This window comes from Tachypleus tridentatus, chromosome 4 (genome assembly GCF_004210375.1).
Source record: "Tachypleus tridentatus isolate NWPU-2018 chromosome 4, ASM421037v1, whole genome shotgun sequence".
Taxonomy (NCBI): domain Eukaryota; kingdom Metazoa; phylum Arthropoda; class Merostomata; order Xiphosura; family Limulidae; genus Tachypleus; species Tachypleus tridentatus.
Window position 1 is genome coordinate 81,015,206 of NC_134828.1, and position 18,104 is coordinate 81,033,309.

Sequence of the window (18,104 nt, forward strand, 5' to 3'; positions counted from 1 at the left end):
AAAAATATAAGTGAATTATGCTTGGATAGCTTGGCAGCAGTAATACAGAAATATAGGTTGACTTGTCAACTAAAATTCTAAAGCAACTGAGTAGTTTGTTTGGAATTAAGCACAAAGTTAAAAAATGGGCTATCTGTGCTCTGCCTGTCATGGGTATAGAAACCTGGTTTCTAGTGGTATGAATCTTCACATATACTGCTGTGGCACTGGAAGACCAGTTGGCTTTTGACAGCAAGAATTATACAATATTTATGATATGTCTACAATCATTTATAATGTAAAGAATATGTTGCACACACATTTAAGTAGTTCCAAATATATATATTATTTTTCAAAAACAAGTGAAGTTTAGTATCTTCAAATTTATCACCATCAAGTCATAGACACTGACTATGCAAGCATCCTGAAGCCAACAACAATAACTTAACAAGCATTAGTGAAAGCCTTTAACTGACAATTGGTGAATGCTACAAAACCTTAACTCCTCACATTGATTAACTGTCTTTAAATGGGCTCAGTCGAATTGGCCAACCATGTGAGCACTTTGCTTGTTTGAAGTCATTATAGTTTTGATACTACTTACGTTTAATATAGTATTTGTATCTTCACAATAATTTTCAGACACTGAGTGAACATTAAAAGTCATTCAGGCACAAGAAATCAGATTTTTTAGTAAACTAAAAAAATTTGTCCATGAATATATTATTTTTTTATCAGTCCAAGTGCAAAGTGATTTTTCATGTTAAAATTAAAAATACCTTTCTCCATCTCAAACTTCATTTGCATAATCTCTAAAACATTCTGAAAACAATTTAAACATTTGTTTACAGTCAAAAAATTGTATTTTATTTACTTTTTCTACCACAGCTCTATACAAGATTGGCCAATATGACCAACCTCGTAGCCACAAAAAAATAAAATAAATCTATATTATCCTTTTTCTCTTTCTCGAGTTTCAAATAGTTACATGAAACAAGTTGTTTATCCAAAGTAATTTTAGACTTGTAACAGTATACATCTACTTATTCTTACATTTTATTGTTTAATTAACTTATAAACTGTGTTTAATTACTATTCATGACATTTTAAGTTGTAAATCCCTTTCAGAATAATATGCACACATTACTAACTCATTACATTGCCCACAAGCTACTTCAAGCTGCTCATGTGCCTAGCTTGGGGAAAATTTATATTATTTTACTTATTTTAACTAAGCTAACCTTGACTAACCAAATGAAGTTCCCACTTTTACATTTTATTCACTTTTGTTATAATAAATAATGATTACACATGAAAAGTAAAAAGTATTTACATGGGCCTTCATTTATTTGGTTGTCAACTGTCAAAGACACTGAACCCTACTTTTTATACCAATGGTAGTAGCACACTAAATAATTTTAATTTAATTAACCCTTTCACAAAGGATCACAGGTTAAAGGCCATGTGATTGCATTTGTTGACTTGCATTCAAAAGTTTATTGAACTATTATTTTATGAATTTATGTCACTAAGTTTGAAATCAAATTGTAGATTATAATTCAATTTTTAATGTTATATACATGAGTTAATTTCTTAATTTAAAAGTAAATATTAAAAGAACACATCTAAACACAGATTTTAATGAGTCATGTTGTGTTGAATGCAGCACTGTTTAAAACTATGTGTTTGTGATGTCAAAATACTAAGCCTATAGTTTTTTACAAATTAAGAACTCAAATTACTAATATTTGTCTCAAGCTAGAATATAAAATAAGATCCTCATATCTTTTTATTTTGCAAGATACAGCTTATGTATTGAATGAAATCTTTCAATTTTTGGATATGGACCCTGATATACACTTACTTTAATATATGATGCGAATAACCAATCAACAGCTTATAATGTCCCCAGAATGGTTTTTAATCTGTGAAAAGATTATCATGTTCTTTCAATCCAAGATTTCAATGAGGTAGATTATATCTTTAGTCTGCTCAAGTTACATATTTCTAAAAATATAAATACATCTTAGTTACTGTGTTTAATAAATTATAGTGGAATTCAATGGTATCAGTGTAGTTATTTAGAATTTTTTGGTTACTGAACTGTATACATAAAAGTTAAAGAAAAGCTTGTTTGATACTCTCCACATGTGAAAATTTAAAAAGCTTAGTGACTAGAAGCAACTGAGTACAAAGGTCATAGCAAGAAATAATTTTTTGCTTTATTGTTCTATATTTAAAGAAAAATAAGTTTACTAATTTATATCCTAACAGTAATAATCTATATACGATATGTATAATGTATAATAATGTAAATGTGACTATATATATTACACAATACTAGTCCACTAAATCACAGCCAAGACAGGGAAGGCTAGAGGTCAGTTTTATATTACTGGATATGTTAATGAGTGCACCTACACCTCATATATGCAAGTTATATATTGTTAGTTAAGCATGACTGGAAGGTCAATATAATAAAAAATAAAAACTATATAGCATTATTAGACTTTAGCTACTTAGACTAAACATTTGTATTTTTGTGTTATAATGTGTAGTCACTCTAGCACTAAAAAGCATAATTTATATTTATTTCCTAATTTCTTTATGGTGTTTATGAGGTTGGTTAAGTGACAGATCCCACATAGTTAGAGAACAGAAAATAACAAAATATAAAGTCTTACTGAAAATGATTGTTTGAAATGTATTTAGCAGGTTTTAGAGACTATTTAAATAATATTTTATATTTCTTGGGTAAAGATCAGTTTTTTTTCACAAATAAATGTTTTAGCAAAAATATTTAATTAAGAAATCTGATGTTTTGTATACAAAATACTTGTAATCTTTACTAAACGTCTAACAAATTTTGTTAAGATACACATGCTGTATAAAACGTTACAGCACAAATATTTAACATGTGCAAATGTGTAGATGAACTCATGTATACTATAGTGGGCCTGCAGTGAAAGGATTAAACATGTAAAAAAGCAGACAGTGTCTCATAACAATCACAATTTTTTCTGAATTTCTAACTATGTGACAAGAGCAATTACAAATTAACCTAAGCTTGTACTAAAATGGAAATTAACGATTTTTTGTTCAAAATACAACATAATATAATATAGCACTTAACAGATGAAAGTCTTGGCTTTCTGATGGCTATAAATAATATAGAATTAAACATAAAGGAGAACCATTAATACATCCTGAAAGAGAGGATGTGACAATAGGGGTCCGATTTTCTACTTGACGACTCTGTAACTAAACAAGATTGAAAGCTATGAAAATTATACTTGTCTGAGCATATCTATAGCAAGTAATTTACTTTAAATTTCATACTTATGGGAGAGGTGGTGAAGAAATTAGAAATTAGGGGATGCTTAGAGAAATAAAGTTACATTTCTCACAATAGGGAAAATTCAGGATTTTTTAAAATATTGCATTCTAAAATTAAGAACTTAAAACTTATATATTATTAAAATATGGATTACTAGCTACAATTTTATATTATTCTTGTTGGTATAACATAAACGAAGAGTAGTTTAGTTAAATTTTGAATATAAGACACTACAAACCTTGTGATATGTGTAGTAAAGGCTGCCTGTGCAGAGAGGGTTAACAGAAAATTACAAAACAGTAAATTTTGATATTACAAAATTTTCTTGTTTGTTCGATTTCTTTCATAAGTAAAAGGAACAGATCATATAATGAAAATAATTTTTATCAATACAATTCTTACTGTACATACTTAAATACTATATACGTTACAGATTTTACGACTTATATTTTCACATTATTATTAAAAATAATAATTACTTACAAGAAAGTAAAAAGCACAAAAAATGAAACTTTATCAAATTAGCAAGGAATATATAAGAATTTGCTCACCCAGGAGTTGAGAACTTGGATTTATCTGATGCTACAACAATATCACAAGAAGCTACAAGTTGACAACCTGCAGCTGCCGCTAGGCCTAAAGAGTGAGAGACAATAGGTATACAAAGTAAAATCAGTTTAATTGCTGTTTAACAACTTGGTGCACCTAAAACAGTTTTTTTACATGTTTATCTATTGATAAAAAATAATCAAATTATACAAGTTTAGTATACATAAATCATGCAGTTGTACAACAATTACTAATCCTTCAAAATAGTTCTTTCCTATAGCTACATTTCTCTCTTTTAAATAAACACATATTACTTTAACATTACACATGATTAGCATTCCCTCCCAACAGTAAACTGAATTATTTTTTACATTGTCTTAAATAACTTCAATAAAACTTCTCTCACTTCTTATAACATTATGCTTGATATGTTATGAAATATGGAAATATTGTATGATCTTATTCCATTTATTCAGGTATGGATGTTAATTACTTTATGTTAATAAAAGCTTCAGTATTAAAAATTATGTCTCACATTCTTCATAAATTTGAAATAAAAATGTTCAAATATTAAATATTCTGTTTATTCTAAGCTATAAAAAATAGAAAAAACAACAAGAAAAAACACTTTTAGAATACCTTGCATCAGAGCTTCAAATATATTGATTGTAGAAACATAACGTACATAGGTTTCTTTATTTAGAAATGGTAAAATGGCTTTTTTGACTGAACTTCACCCATTCTTTTTACTCCATTATAAAATAATCAAGCTGAATTTAAAAGTATCATTAGAAAAGATCCTGCTATCAGCAAGGCTATTAAAACAATTTTCAATTTACGACTTTGATAATTATATAAAAATAATGTAATTTTCATGAAACCACACAGTTTTCACATTTACCTGTCTTACTGTAGACATGGTCAAACATAATAGCTTTTATTTCTTAAATGCACATTTTCTTGAATATAAAATATGAATTACCACCTGCAAAAGTTTAAAAAATTATATACTATTAACTTCATTTTATTTAACAAGATAAATCTGCACAATGTTTTAGCTTCAATTCTGAGGCCTTCTTTAGGTCAAAATCAAAGCTGTCAACTGAATAGTTATTTTATTGGTGAGTGTAATCCTTCAAAATAGTTCTTTCCTGTATAATTATTTTTAGGTTTCAACACAAAAGTCTGTAAGTGTAATTTGATGAGAGTGACTGTCCAGGAGCACCTGATATCAAAGCCATGGCTTAGAATGAATGTTGGTTGGTGTAATTTGATGAAGAGGTTCTTTTTTCAATTTTCCAGTGGTAAGCCATGTCCTGAATACAATATTAGTCAGCACTTTGTGATATAGCCAATTTTTAGTTAAGTCCTGCCAATACTGATTTTTCCTGATGTGTCGGTCTAGCCTTACAGTCACTGCCCAGTTAACAATTTGATTTGTATAAGACTTCAGTATAGAAGCTGAAATATTATACCACTCTAGAAGCAAGCAAGAGCAGTCTATTAAATCCCACACTCTACACTCTAAAATCCCCTGAAATAACATTTCCAAGTCTTTATATTTTTGTTCATTTTCTGAATTTCTAATGATGAATTACTTAACTTAATTTTGGCATAACTAAAAAACATATGAAATTTTTTTTTAATAATTGGTTTTGCACCTGATATTTTTTTAATGTGGTCACTTTTAACAAACTCTAAAAGAACACACCTCTAACTTGGGCAATGACTGGTACAGGACAATTGTGAATGGCCATCATAACTTCTGTGCATCTGCTGAAAACTTTCTTATGATAATCTTCTCCAGTCTTAGTAGTCTGTAAAAAAATAAACCTTTGTATTTACTGAAGAGTTCATGGTAATCCATTTGATTTCTTGATATTTAAGCACAATTTTCTACTGTTTATGTCTGTTTTTATTTCTATACATCCACTCAATAAACTTAAGGTTAGCATTTACCAACATTGAAAATGTATTTCCAATAGATACTTACCTCTTCTCATATATAAATTTCTCAGTTCAGAGCTGCCCTCTATATTAACACCTTTTCACTCACAACTAACTTTAAAGACTTCACCTAATTGTATGTGTTTCTATGTGATATGGCTGTGTCATTGCATGCAAATGCAGCAAGAGTGTGACATATCCTTCTAGCACAGCTGACTCACACTACAACACTCAAAAAAGATTCACTAAAAGAGGAGAAAACAGGTGGGAAGGGTGAGTGTATGTAAATATCTATCAGAAATACATTTCCAGAGTTGAGAAATGTTAACTTCCAAAATAGTACATAGCTTCTGCTCACATATAGCTAGAATCCAACATTGAAACATTGAAAGAACCAATGCAAAATTTACCTAGATGATTAGGAAGCATCTGAAAGGAAAACCTATGGAGCATGAAACCCTATACTATAAAACTGTACAGGAGCACAAACTTAGGAGACAGCATAATGTCTGTACTAGGGTACATATTTTGCCAGAAAGAACATATGTATCACTAGATAACACAAAAAATGAGCATAGTCTAGAATTAAAACTGTGTCACATATTTGTCAATCTGTTGTCCAGTCCATGGTAGAAGAGGAGCCCCTCCTATCTTTTCCTCAATCCCAATCAAACAAAACAGAAGAGCTGCATCTACCCTGCAGACAAAATCAGGGTTTATGTTGGTTGGTCCTGTACCAGTCTAGCACCAGACCACCAGGGAACCTAATGGTATGATAGGGGAAATCCAGCTGTAGGGATGAATTGGACTACACCAACAGAACACCTCCACCCTGCTTTCTATTGGGCAGAATTGGTCACTCTTATGAGGGATCTTCCATGGTCCACCAGTGTAATGGGTGGCCATAAAAAAACTTGTATTAAAAAACAGGACAGCATTAATTTATTAATCTAGATGTGTAGGATAGAGAGTTATCCTCAGCCTGTATTACATATGGTAGTCCATGAGTATGTGCAGTCTGGGCTTGGTCCCAAGTAGGAAATTATGAACTGCTTGGTTACCTATAGTGGTCTTGTGGAACATCCCATCAACATGTGAGTGCTACATCAGGCCTTGAAGACCCTATACTGTGCAGATTTAGGACAAGTATACCCTAGCAGGTATCATTTGTCACTGAGCAAGATTAAGTAAAGTATGAGAAAACCTGAGAAAGAAAAGAATGTATCTAGTCAGTGCCAGTGAAATATATATAGAATGGCAACTAGAGGTAGTCTGTAGCATGATGATGAAGAAACAGCCAAAATATAAAGATGCCATGAAGAGTCATCCACACGACAGTCTGAACAATATCCTCCTATCAAATGAAGAAAGATAGCACCCAGAGAGAAAATAAGATGGTCATTTTGATGAGAGGTCACCTGAAAGGGTCAATAAACATCCTCAGCCAACAAATAATGCATAAACATATGAAGTGACAAAGTAATCCAGTAAAGGTAAGTGCAGAAATACTGCAAGTAAAAGAGATAGTGTAGGGAAATCAGAAATTGATGTGGTGCAGTCCAGATAGCAACAGGCTGCATAAAGAGGACAGAGTAGGTGATCAGTATCTGAGTAAAAATAAAGATGAAAAATAGATAGGAGAGAATAGTAGTGAATCTGCTGTCACCCTCACATACTGCAGATGGCTAAGGGAGAAAAGCACAATTAGGATAGAGAAGGTTACAGGAAAAGTGGTAAAAGAAAAAGCAAAAAAACAATGGCATACATATCAGAACATCAACAACCACAGGAGAAGTGGTAAAAGAAAAAGCAAAAAAACAATGGCATACATATCAAAACATCAACAACCACAGGAGAAGTGGTAAAAGAAAAAGCAAAAAAACAATGGCATACATATCAAAACATCAACAACCACAGGAGAAGTGGTAAAAGAAAAAGCAAAAAAACAATGGCATACATATCAAAACATCAACAACCACAGGTGAAAAGGAAGAGGAAATATGTCTTGAGGAAGATATAGAATAAGGAACAGAGAACCAAGGGTACAAATAAAGGTAAGGTAAAGGTGTGGAGAATAACACATTCAGATATCATTCTGAAACACAAGGAAGTGGTGAAGGGAATGGAAGAGCATAGTGAAGATCAAAGAGGAAAACTGGACAGTAACCAGAAAATGGAAACGTAGTAGAAAGAGAGAGCCAGCAAAGGTTGATAACAATAAATCCTGAATGAAATGTCACATGAAGAATTCAAGGAGATGAGGAACAGAAGAATGAGAAGTTAGAAAGTACAATACAGTAAGCAACTGTTAAAAATATGTAACTTCATCTGATAGACAGGATTGGAGGACAGACAAAGGAAGAAGAAAGATTACAACATAAAGAGTCTCCAACATTTTGTAAGGGACCAGATAATTTCCACACATAAAGTCAGAATGATGATGACGATGTTGTCATTTGTAGTTAAGCACAATGCTACATAATGGGCTGGTGGTGCTATTGCCAACATGGGTATTGAAATTCTAGTTTCTAGTGTTATAAGTCTACAGACATACTGCTGTGCTACTGGAGGATGTAAGAATGATAACACCACTTGATGGAAGAGAGAGGAACAAAGAAAAGAATGGGTTACAGGAAGATGAAGGGAGGACTGCAGAAGAATGTATTGAAGAAATTATTGTTAAGCTGACGTCTAGGGTGCCTCAAAAACACCCAAGATAAGTATACCCTTCCAGGCATCATTTGCCACTGAGCAGGATCTGGTGAGGTATGAAAAAGTCTGAGAAAGGAAAGATAAAAAATGAAAGAATTTACCTTGTCAGAACCAGTAAGATACATGCAGAATGACAACTAGAGATAAGAGTAAGTAAGAAATACTGCAGGTGAAAAAAGATATTTCAAATAATGAAGAAACAGTGTAGGAGAACCACAAAAAGAATTGATGCAAGCCAAAAAGCAACAGACTTCATGGACAGGACAGAGTGGGTGATCAAGATCTAAGTGAGAATAAAGATGAGAAACAGACAGAAGAAAATAGAAGTAAATATATCGTCACACTCCCATGTAGCTGATAGATGCAGAAGTCCTAAAAAGAGAAAGTTTGGTATTGTGTTAAGTGACAAAGGTAAAGAAACAGATGCCCAGATAAAACCAAAAATGCTGGAAAACTTGAAGGACCATTCATTGGAAAGTAATCAAGTCTTGAGAGACAAAATATGACAAAATTCAGAAGATCCAGAACACAACAAGTCATCAGTCAGACTTGTAAAGAACATACCCAGAAGAGAGGGTTGAAGGAGTGCACACAGTGAGAATGATAACAAGAACTCCCTGGAGACTGATATCATAAACCACTGTTGAGTCATCTGTATAGATCATAACTAAACAGATATTCACAACTAAAGGAAATTAATTACAGACTGATTAACCACCGAGAGTTCAAATAAGTATTTGCAAAAAAAGAAGGAGATCTGGATGAGAAGGAAGAAGAGTCACACCTTCTAGGTACTGGTCTGGTTGAGCCACCAGATGAAATTGTTATACAAGGAAAAAGGAAGATGAATAAGAGAGGACAATGGACCCTTGGAGAGGTTCCATCAATTATACAGAGTCCATTGCAAATGAACCATGTGAAGATGACCCAAGAGGAATTCCAAGGAAGCTCCAAAAAAGAGAGAACTTCCCAAGCAGGAAAAAAAAAAAAAAGACAAAACAGAAGCCACAAAATGCCCATGTACTTTAAATGAAAATGAAAAGGCTAGGCTCTGCTGTGATGAGAATTGAAGAACACATCTAAAATAATCAAACATAAATATGTGCAAGATGAGACTTCTCTGACTTTGCTAATCATCTAAGACAGGATGGTTCCTGAAGGAACAAAAGAGAATTGTTGCAGAAGACCTGACTGGATGGAGCTAAAGAAGCTAATCATCTGTATAATGGTGGAACTACAATATCAAGTTATGAATGTGTATGAGCAAAAGCATTCATTACTCAAGCAAAAATATGTATAGTGCCAATACAAGGACCAAAGGGGGGTTGCAGAACTGACAAATCTTATCTCAATGAACAATTCAAAGATAAGGACTGGAAGCAGATGGAATGGGAATGTGAAAATAAGTTTTTGAGACAACTATCTTGGTCACTCAAAGGCTCATATCAAACAAAAAGACAACATTAAGATGAGAAAAGTCTCAATGAGAAATAAAAGTAGGTTGAGAAACATATTGAGATGTGAAAGATCTTTGATTGGATGCAGATATCTAAGTCTTTTTGGGAATGACTAGCTAACAGGAATAAAATCCTGGAGAAGGATGAGAAATCCATATGATAGTGACTGCAGCTAATAGGTCTGACATTGCTTCTAACAGACACTAAGAAAAAACTGCACCCCTTGGAAGAGGAAAAGTAAAAGGAATAGGAAATATGGAAGGAGGAGAGAAGAATGAAGGGAAAGTCCTTTGACAAAATCTGCAACACCCAATGATCAGCCACAAATGGACATTAATGGAAAGAGGTGAGAGGGGACACTGTGTTTGAACCAGTATGTGTGACACCTCAGCAAATAGAAAAGACAGGAAGTTCTTGTTTGATATTGTAGCTCACAAATATAAGTAATTTGACTTTCTAATTTGTAAAAAACTATGGACTTTGTATTTGAACATCTAATTTGAATCAATGCTATAATCAACATATCACATCACACACAAAAATCATTATTTAAGATTTCTTTTTTAATATTTACTTTTATATTAAGAAATTAACTAATAGATCATGCTAAAATTTGTATTATAATCTACAATTTGATACAAAACTTAATGACATACATTCATAAATTGTAGTTTAATAAAATTTGAAATACAGGTTAACAAACATATGACATGGTCTTTGACCCATTACTGGTGGCAAAGAGGTTAAGTTAAATAAGACAAATTAGTTGTCTGCTGAATTTTTTCATCATTAAACATGTTTTTATAGACTTACCAATTCTTGCAAATCATGTCCTGCTGAGAATACAGGCCCATTACCAGAGATCAAAATACATGATAAATTGTTTTTATCCAAGTTTGAAAGATCTTTCTTCAAAGAATCTAGCATTGGCATAGAGAGAACATTTCTGGAAGAAACAAATAACAGATAATTATATGAGTGACAAGAAATACATCCTACATGATATAAATGTTTTTTTTAGTTAATACTGTATATAACTGTTATAGAATAAAATTTTAATTTGCATTCTTTATCAAATGTTTCATACCTAAACATTTTATACATGTAAACTTAGCTAAATGCATTCATCTTTTTCCTGGCTGTCTTTTGTTTAAAATATTTAGTATTATTTCACTGTCCAATGAATATGTACAAGGTTTTACTTTATATGTATTAGTACAAACCATAACCAAATTTAAATCAAATAATGCTACTCTAACTTATCCAATTTAAAGGTCAAAATAATTTGGATGTATAGCACACATCATATTGTTATGCAAAACATTCCACAAGATTTATAACTATAGCCAAAAATATGGTTTTATAAAAAATTAAGTTTGTTCTAGGCTTTCAAAGCCTAAAGCTATTGCACATAAAAGTAAAATTTGTATCTTCAAACAAAAGTAAATAACTCCTGAAAAGAATATCTAAACTATTAACAAATACAAATGGCTAATATATTTTAAATCTTCTATTTTACTCTTCTAAGAAAACAGTTCCTAAACCTTTTACCTTAAATGTACTTAGTTCTCATTTTAGTAGCCTGTCTACTGTTTCCAATTTGTTGGTATTTTCTGCAATAACTGGAACAAAACTGAACACCTTGACATTACCATTTCATAATACCCCTGTACTATAAACTAAGTAAAAGTACTTTGTATCCAAATGTAATCTATGAAATATACATTCAATAATCTTTTCATCTCTTTTGATATACCAAACCTGAAGACATTAGGTCTTAGACTGACTACTTTATTAAAAAAATAACAATAACTTAAATACAGTTGCATACGAGTTTTCTCACATCTTGAACTGGTGTTCTTCAGTCTTACACTCTACAAATTGTTTGAAAACATCATCTGGATTTACAGATTCCAAACTTCTAACAACCTAAAGTACTTGATATTATCCCAGATTCTCTTTCTTTCCAAAGAAAACATATAAAAAAATTTCAATCTATCTCCCTGTGTAACTCCTCAAAACCTATATATAATCATCCTGGTAGCTGTTTCCTATCAGTAAGTCAATTTTTCTAGCCACTTATCAATATTCCCAAAACTTTCATATGCTTAATCTTTCATGAAGTACCTTATCAATTTTCTAACAGTCCAGATACACAACAGTAATCAGAATAGTTATCCAAAAAAGTAAAACCTCTGTTAAAAAAACTCCATTAATTTAACATCAAATACAAACGACTTCTGATGATGGATACTTACTGAACTTTTCTTTCTAGAAACTGTAACCACATACATACTTGAAAAGAAATTCTTAGAAAAAAAATGAAGAGTACTAAATTAAGTTTTTAACATTTCGTTTTTAAATATAAAAATTGTACTTTGATAATTCTACTATTTAATTGATCTGGCAAGATGTTATGTGAGGAAGGTAGCATACCTTTTCTTTGGATTGTTTAACGTAATTCTCCTTACTCCATTTTCTTGACTACATATGGTGAGTTGGTCTTCTGTTGGACATACAGATGAAGAATGGATGCATACTCTGCCCTGAAACGAGGATGGACAAGGTATACCAAGACTTATGGTAAAACTTGAGTTAATGTTAATACAATTTACATTTATAAACAAAAAGTATTTAATATATTTGTAACAACACAGATAAAGTGAAAAATCTATAGGAGCTATGATGTTTCTAAAAAACACCTTTTGCACTCATATACATTTCTAATTAATATAGTATGTGCAATTACCTGTAGAAAAAATGATCTATCCATATTTTTATATATATCAAACCAAATTTTTAGTATTGTAAGCTGTCTGTCTCATTACTGAGCCACTGGGAAGTTCCAAAGTTGAACATAATACATGCAATTTAAATAATAACTCACTTGAAGAAAATAAGTGGCCAAGAACAGTCCTAAAAATTACTAGATTGTCAGGGTAGCACATCATTACTCTGTGCATTTGTAAATGAACCAACTCACCACCTTCTTCAGTTAAAATACATTATTCCCTTCATTTTTCAAAGTACAAGGTTCTCATTATGAATAAACAATTCTAGTATTATTTCCAACTTATAATTTTCTAATATTGAAAATGCATTTCCAGTAAGTACTCACCTACTCTCACAAGATTAGTTCCCCATTTTGTGCTGCCTTCTATATGATAATTTTTTTATAAGGCCTACCACAAGCCTTCCGTAGATAAAATATCTACATTACTAGCTTCCTCCTTTGGCTATCGAAAGTTTCATGTTTCAATACATCTCAGTGGATAATGGAGGATGGCCATTTTGCAGTGGACTTTCAGTAAGTCAACTATATCCAAAACCTCCTTGCTGGATAGCAACACCTCCATGAGGGTAGAATGAGGATCATATTTGCTTCACTTCAAGTCCTGAGATCGTGGATGTGAGGAAAATAGACTTCAGGACATGACACAGGACTAGCATTGAGCCAGAGATCCAGAAATATGTCAACTGGTATCCAAGGGAAGTTCATCACATGCAAACAACTCCTACAACTATGAGACTGGTCCTAAATGTCCACAGGTCAGTAATATCCCCATCACAAGAGAGTGCAAAGTAATGCCCAGAATGGAAATGGAAACATTCCACCTATACTCTCCATGACCCACCACTTGCAAGGAATAATTGAGGGAGGGAAATGGACAACTCCAAACCTGTGTGAGGACTTTAAGCTGATTGATCCATTCAATATTCAAAACTAGTCCATGGATAACTGACATACACTCAAGGATAGGATGAGGGCACCTAATTTATGAGTGAACTGCACTGAGATATTTCACTCTATTATATGTGTTACTCAATCCAGAGAACATTGCACCTTCTACACCAGCAGAATACCACCACCTTACTCTGAACTGAGTGGTTATAGCCATCTATGTAAAACCCATCTCACATGATACCACCATGGTCAACCATCCTAGCAGCATGGAACTGGTAAGTGGTAAAAACTCCCATACTCCAATGGAAGAAGAGAAGGGGGTAAAGTATTGGAGAGTCCAGAGGAATGGCTTCATCTGAGACAGCTCAACAAGTGATCCAAGAGTTGAATTAGAAGCAAGATCCCATGAAAGAAAAATGTATGAATAGAGACTTACCCTGTATATTAGCTGTACCAAAGTCTAAAGTAAAGCCACAGGTGGTAAGTGATACCTTGAGGAAGCAGAAACTGTGCTATGATGTACATAATGAGAGATGAACATCTAATGGGTGGTCCACATACCCAACTGCACAATATCCTCCTAATTAGCAAACAGATCCAACTTAAAATGCTTGTAGGCCTAGAGGAGAAAGAAATACACCTTAAGAGATAGGTAAAACAAAGAGCATGAGGTGACAGGTTCAAACAGAGATAAAGTAATGGAATGAAGTACCATATTAATATCCCAATCCAAAAAACACCTAGGCAACTGACATACAGAAAGAATGGATGACAAGGAAAAGAAAAACCCTGTATTAACTAGAAAAACTATGAGATAGGACTGGCTGATAACTTGATATGGAGGAGACCAAAGACCCCTTCTCGAAAAGCTATTAACAAAAACTTGGAAATACCCATAACCAATGGACTAGAAGCTAGGATATCTTGAGTCAGGGCACAGGTGTGAAAATATTCCATTTTTGTTGATATACAGCCATTGATGAAGAACAAACAGAATAAGATAAATGAAATGCAACCCAATGTAAGAAACTAGAACTTCTTGGCAGGAACAGAACAAAAGCCAAGTGTGAAGATGAAGGACATGAAGAACTACCAATTGTGACTGACAAAAAATTGTGGAATAAGGGGAGTGTGATAGGAGGGAACAACTATAACTGAAGTAACTGAAGAAACCATGGTTGAGCAGGCCAGTACAGAGTAATCAAAAGAACTATGCAAAGTGTGGTATAGATGAGGGAGACTACCTGAAGATGTAATCAGATAGGAAGATAAACAAAAAGGTACCTGTTTGAAAAATCCTGGCTGAAACCATTTACAGCCAAAGCCTGAGGATGGGAAACTGGGAACCAAAACAAAGTCATGATGACTGAGAATGGTGGCTATGGAGGAAGAAGCATGACACTACACAATGTGCGAGCCTTGTCCAACTACCATCAGAGATGAACTACAATGTAGGAAAGAAGGGTTATAGGAGCATTTAAGGGATCCTGAAAAAGATTTCATCACTGAAGGAATCACATAAGAGATTAGCCCAGAACTATGACATAAGTCATAGAAGATCACATTGTCCCAAGTGATAGAATCTTGTAAGTAAAAAGTGAAATAGCAGACAGGGCATTCTGAATAGCCAGTTCATAGAACAGAACTGGAGAGAGAAGGTCGGGCCCAACTATGTATGTGTGTTTTCTTCTGGCAAAGCCACATCAAGCTATCTGCTGTGTCCACTGAAAGTAATAAAACCCTGGATTTTATCATTGTAAATATAAAAACTTACTTCTGTCACACTGGAATACTGGGTAGGATAAAGCAAGAACTTTCCCAATTTGATCAACTAGCCCACCTAAACAGTTTTGAGAAGGATAAAAAATAAGCCAGTTGTCCATGTAAAATTGAAAGTATAATCCTCAGAGATGAAGAAGTTGAATGAAGGTTCACACCATCCTTCAGAATATGTACAGTGCCAAAGCCAGCCTAAAGGGTAAGGTGAAAATCTGGTGCACCACCCCACAATGGAGAAACCAGAAATAATGAGAAGAATACTCTGATATGGAAACATGCAGAAAAACAGTGGAGATATCCATCCTGGCCACCTAAGAGTAAGGTAAAATTCTATAGTAAAGTGTGGGGTGTGAACATATTGATTGAGAAGGGACAGGTCAACGATGATCTCCAGCCCCATCTTTTTGGGAACTACAAACACCAAAACCCCCAAACCCCATGCAGTAGCTTTTAATAGCCTGTTTTGGGAGGAGGTTTTGCACTGCCTTAGACATACACTGGTGTGATAAAAGATCCCAAGAAGGAAGAAAAGAAGCAGGCATGCAAAACAAGGGTGGAAGAGTAATGAAAGGGCTCCAATGAAGAATGAAGGTTGCCAAATGAGATACCACTGGAACTGAACCTACCATTTGTCAACAGAACCATGACTGGCATACCATACATTGTTGTAAAAAAATGATGAAAAGTGATAATACAGGAAGAAAGAACACGTAAGGGTTGGGAAGGGGAGAGTCAGGAGATATGAAGTGGTGCCACGCTTGACTCTAACTCCGACAAACAGGCTATCAGATGAGAAAGGGTAGATTGTTGTTGAACTAAATTTGCTCAACACCAAAGACTGGGATCATGTCAAACATGAAACATTTCAAAAACAGAGCCACCCAAAGGTCTCATAGATAAGGAAGAGGGAAATGGGTAGGTCACAATATAGCATCACAACTCAAAGTTCACAGCAACATATAAACCACATTTGCAGGGCTAGAGTCAAAGATGACAGGCAAGCCAATGTAACACAAAGATGGGAATACTGGGCACTGATAAGATAAATGGGAGATTTGGATCCTGCCCTCCAAATAGGCAAAATGGAACCCAACAACTATTGGTCCAGATATGAACAGCCCATTCACCCTATGGTAAGAGAGAGTAGATTGATCCAAAGCCTATAGGCATACACCATCACCTAAATGGGAGATAAATGCTCAGTGTAAGTCCAAGTAGCAAGGGAGGAGTTGGACTAAATAAGGTTAAGAGGCAGAATTTGTAATAGGGAAAGATGTGGTCATAAGAAATAGGAGCTATAAACAAAAAACATCAGGTTCCTCAGAAATGAAACCAAAGAATGATAACAAGAGTCTAACAAAATCCTCAGGTAGAGTACAGCAAACTCTGAGGGGAGGTAGGCGTAAGTGATCAAAATTCCCATCATTTTGGGTTTAAGTTGTTGTATAAGTAAGGCTTCTTTACAAATGCAAAATTAAAGAAGCCTTACTTATACAACTTAAACCCAAAATAAACCAATATAAAAGAACACCTTTATACCTATATTAATATAATAAAATTCCCATCAGTCTGACCAGGCTTGAAAAGCTCAGAATAAAGAGCAGCAATAAAAGGAGAAAAAGGTCATCCCATGTAACACTCAATCTTCCTGCAAATAAAGAGCAATAAATCTCTCCCCATAGGTTGCTCAAACCTATGGTCCTAGTTATGGTATCAGACAAATGAGTTATCCCTGAACTGGTATTATTTGCTTCAAAATTCATGCCTACTGCCAAACAAACAAGTAAAAATGCTCATGGCAAAACATGTATAAATTAAACACTTTTATGAATAAAGAGGAAAACAAAATTCTTGAAATAAAGTAAATTATGCTAAACCACTTTGAGAAGTAAGGACCAAAATGAAAGATATCTGAATTCAAGTACTGCTAAACAAGAAGTTATGGTTTTGTAGTGTTGCACATAGGGAATCATGTTTCCTGTGATAATAGTGCTCTTCTGTTGGTGGAGAGATGATGCATGATGATTTGCATGGCAGACATGTTGGAGTATTACATTCTAATAGGAGAGTGCAAAAGGCTTGTAGCATATACTATTAAAACATTTGCATACATAGAGTATTACAAAATGAGAAAAATTAATCTTGTGAGAAGAGGGAAATAGCCTATTAGAAATAGTGACTTTGGGATCCACATAGACCTCAGTTGTAATTATTTAAATTAATTGTAATATCCAAGATTTATATTTTTTCTTTGTGATTTGTGTTACTAGGAGCCTGTCACCAAAATATGAAGTGTACAAGCAATTTTTAAAATGTAAACTTTTAGCTTATAGTTCCTTCTCTTGACTGATTTGAGATCTAGTTACAGCCACTGCTACTGAGGATTTCTTTTGTTTTAAGATCCTGAATGCCAAATAACAAAAACCACAGATGTATGACTTCAGAAAGAACAATGTCAAGTAGGTCATGTTGAGAAAGTGGCTGTAATTATTATGAAGGTCAGGAATCCATTGAAGAATAACTAAGATTACAATATGGAAAGCTGAAGTTACAGAAAAAGATACTGATGTACTTGAATGGCCATACGAAAACTTGTCGTTGCACAAGCTGAAGATACAAGGATCGAACCTAGATGTTCTGTAAAATGGAAATCTAATGT

General features: G+C 33.4%; 1 protein-coding gene across 1 annotated transcript in view; it reads right to left on the reverse strand.

Annotated features, from left to right (window-relative positions):
• The window catches only part of LOC143249541 (enoyl-CoA hydratase domain-containing protein 3, mitochondrial), a 39,802-nt gene that overhangs the window by 19,990 nt on the left and 1,708 nt on the right, over window positions 1-18,104 (reverse strand). The window contains exons 2-5 of the mRNA XM_076499566.1: window positions 12,418-12,527; window positions 10,795-10,927; window positions 5,577-5,682; window positions 3,868-3,952 (exon numbers count right to left, since the gene is read on the reverse strand). Of these exons, the coding sequence (XP_076355681.1) occupies window positions 3,868-3,952; window positions 5,577-5,682; window positions 10,795-10,927; window positions 12,418-12,527 (434 nt within the window). The remainder of the gene's footprint in view (window positions 1-3,867; window positions 3,953-5,576; window positions 5,683-10,794; window positions 10,928-12,417; window positions 12,528-18,104) is intronic.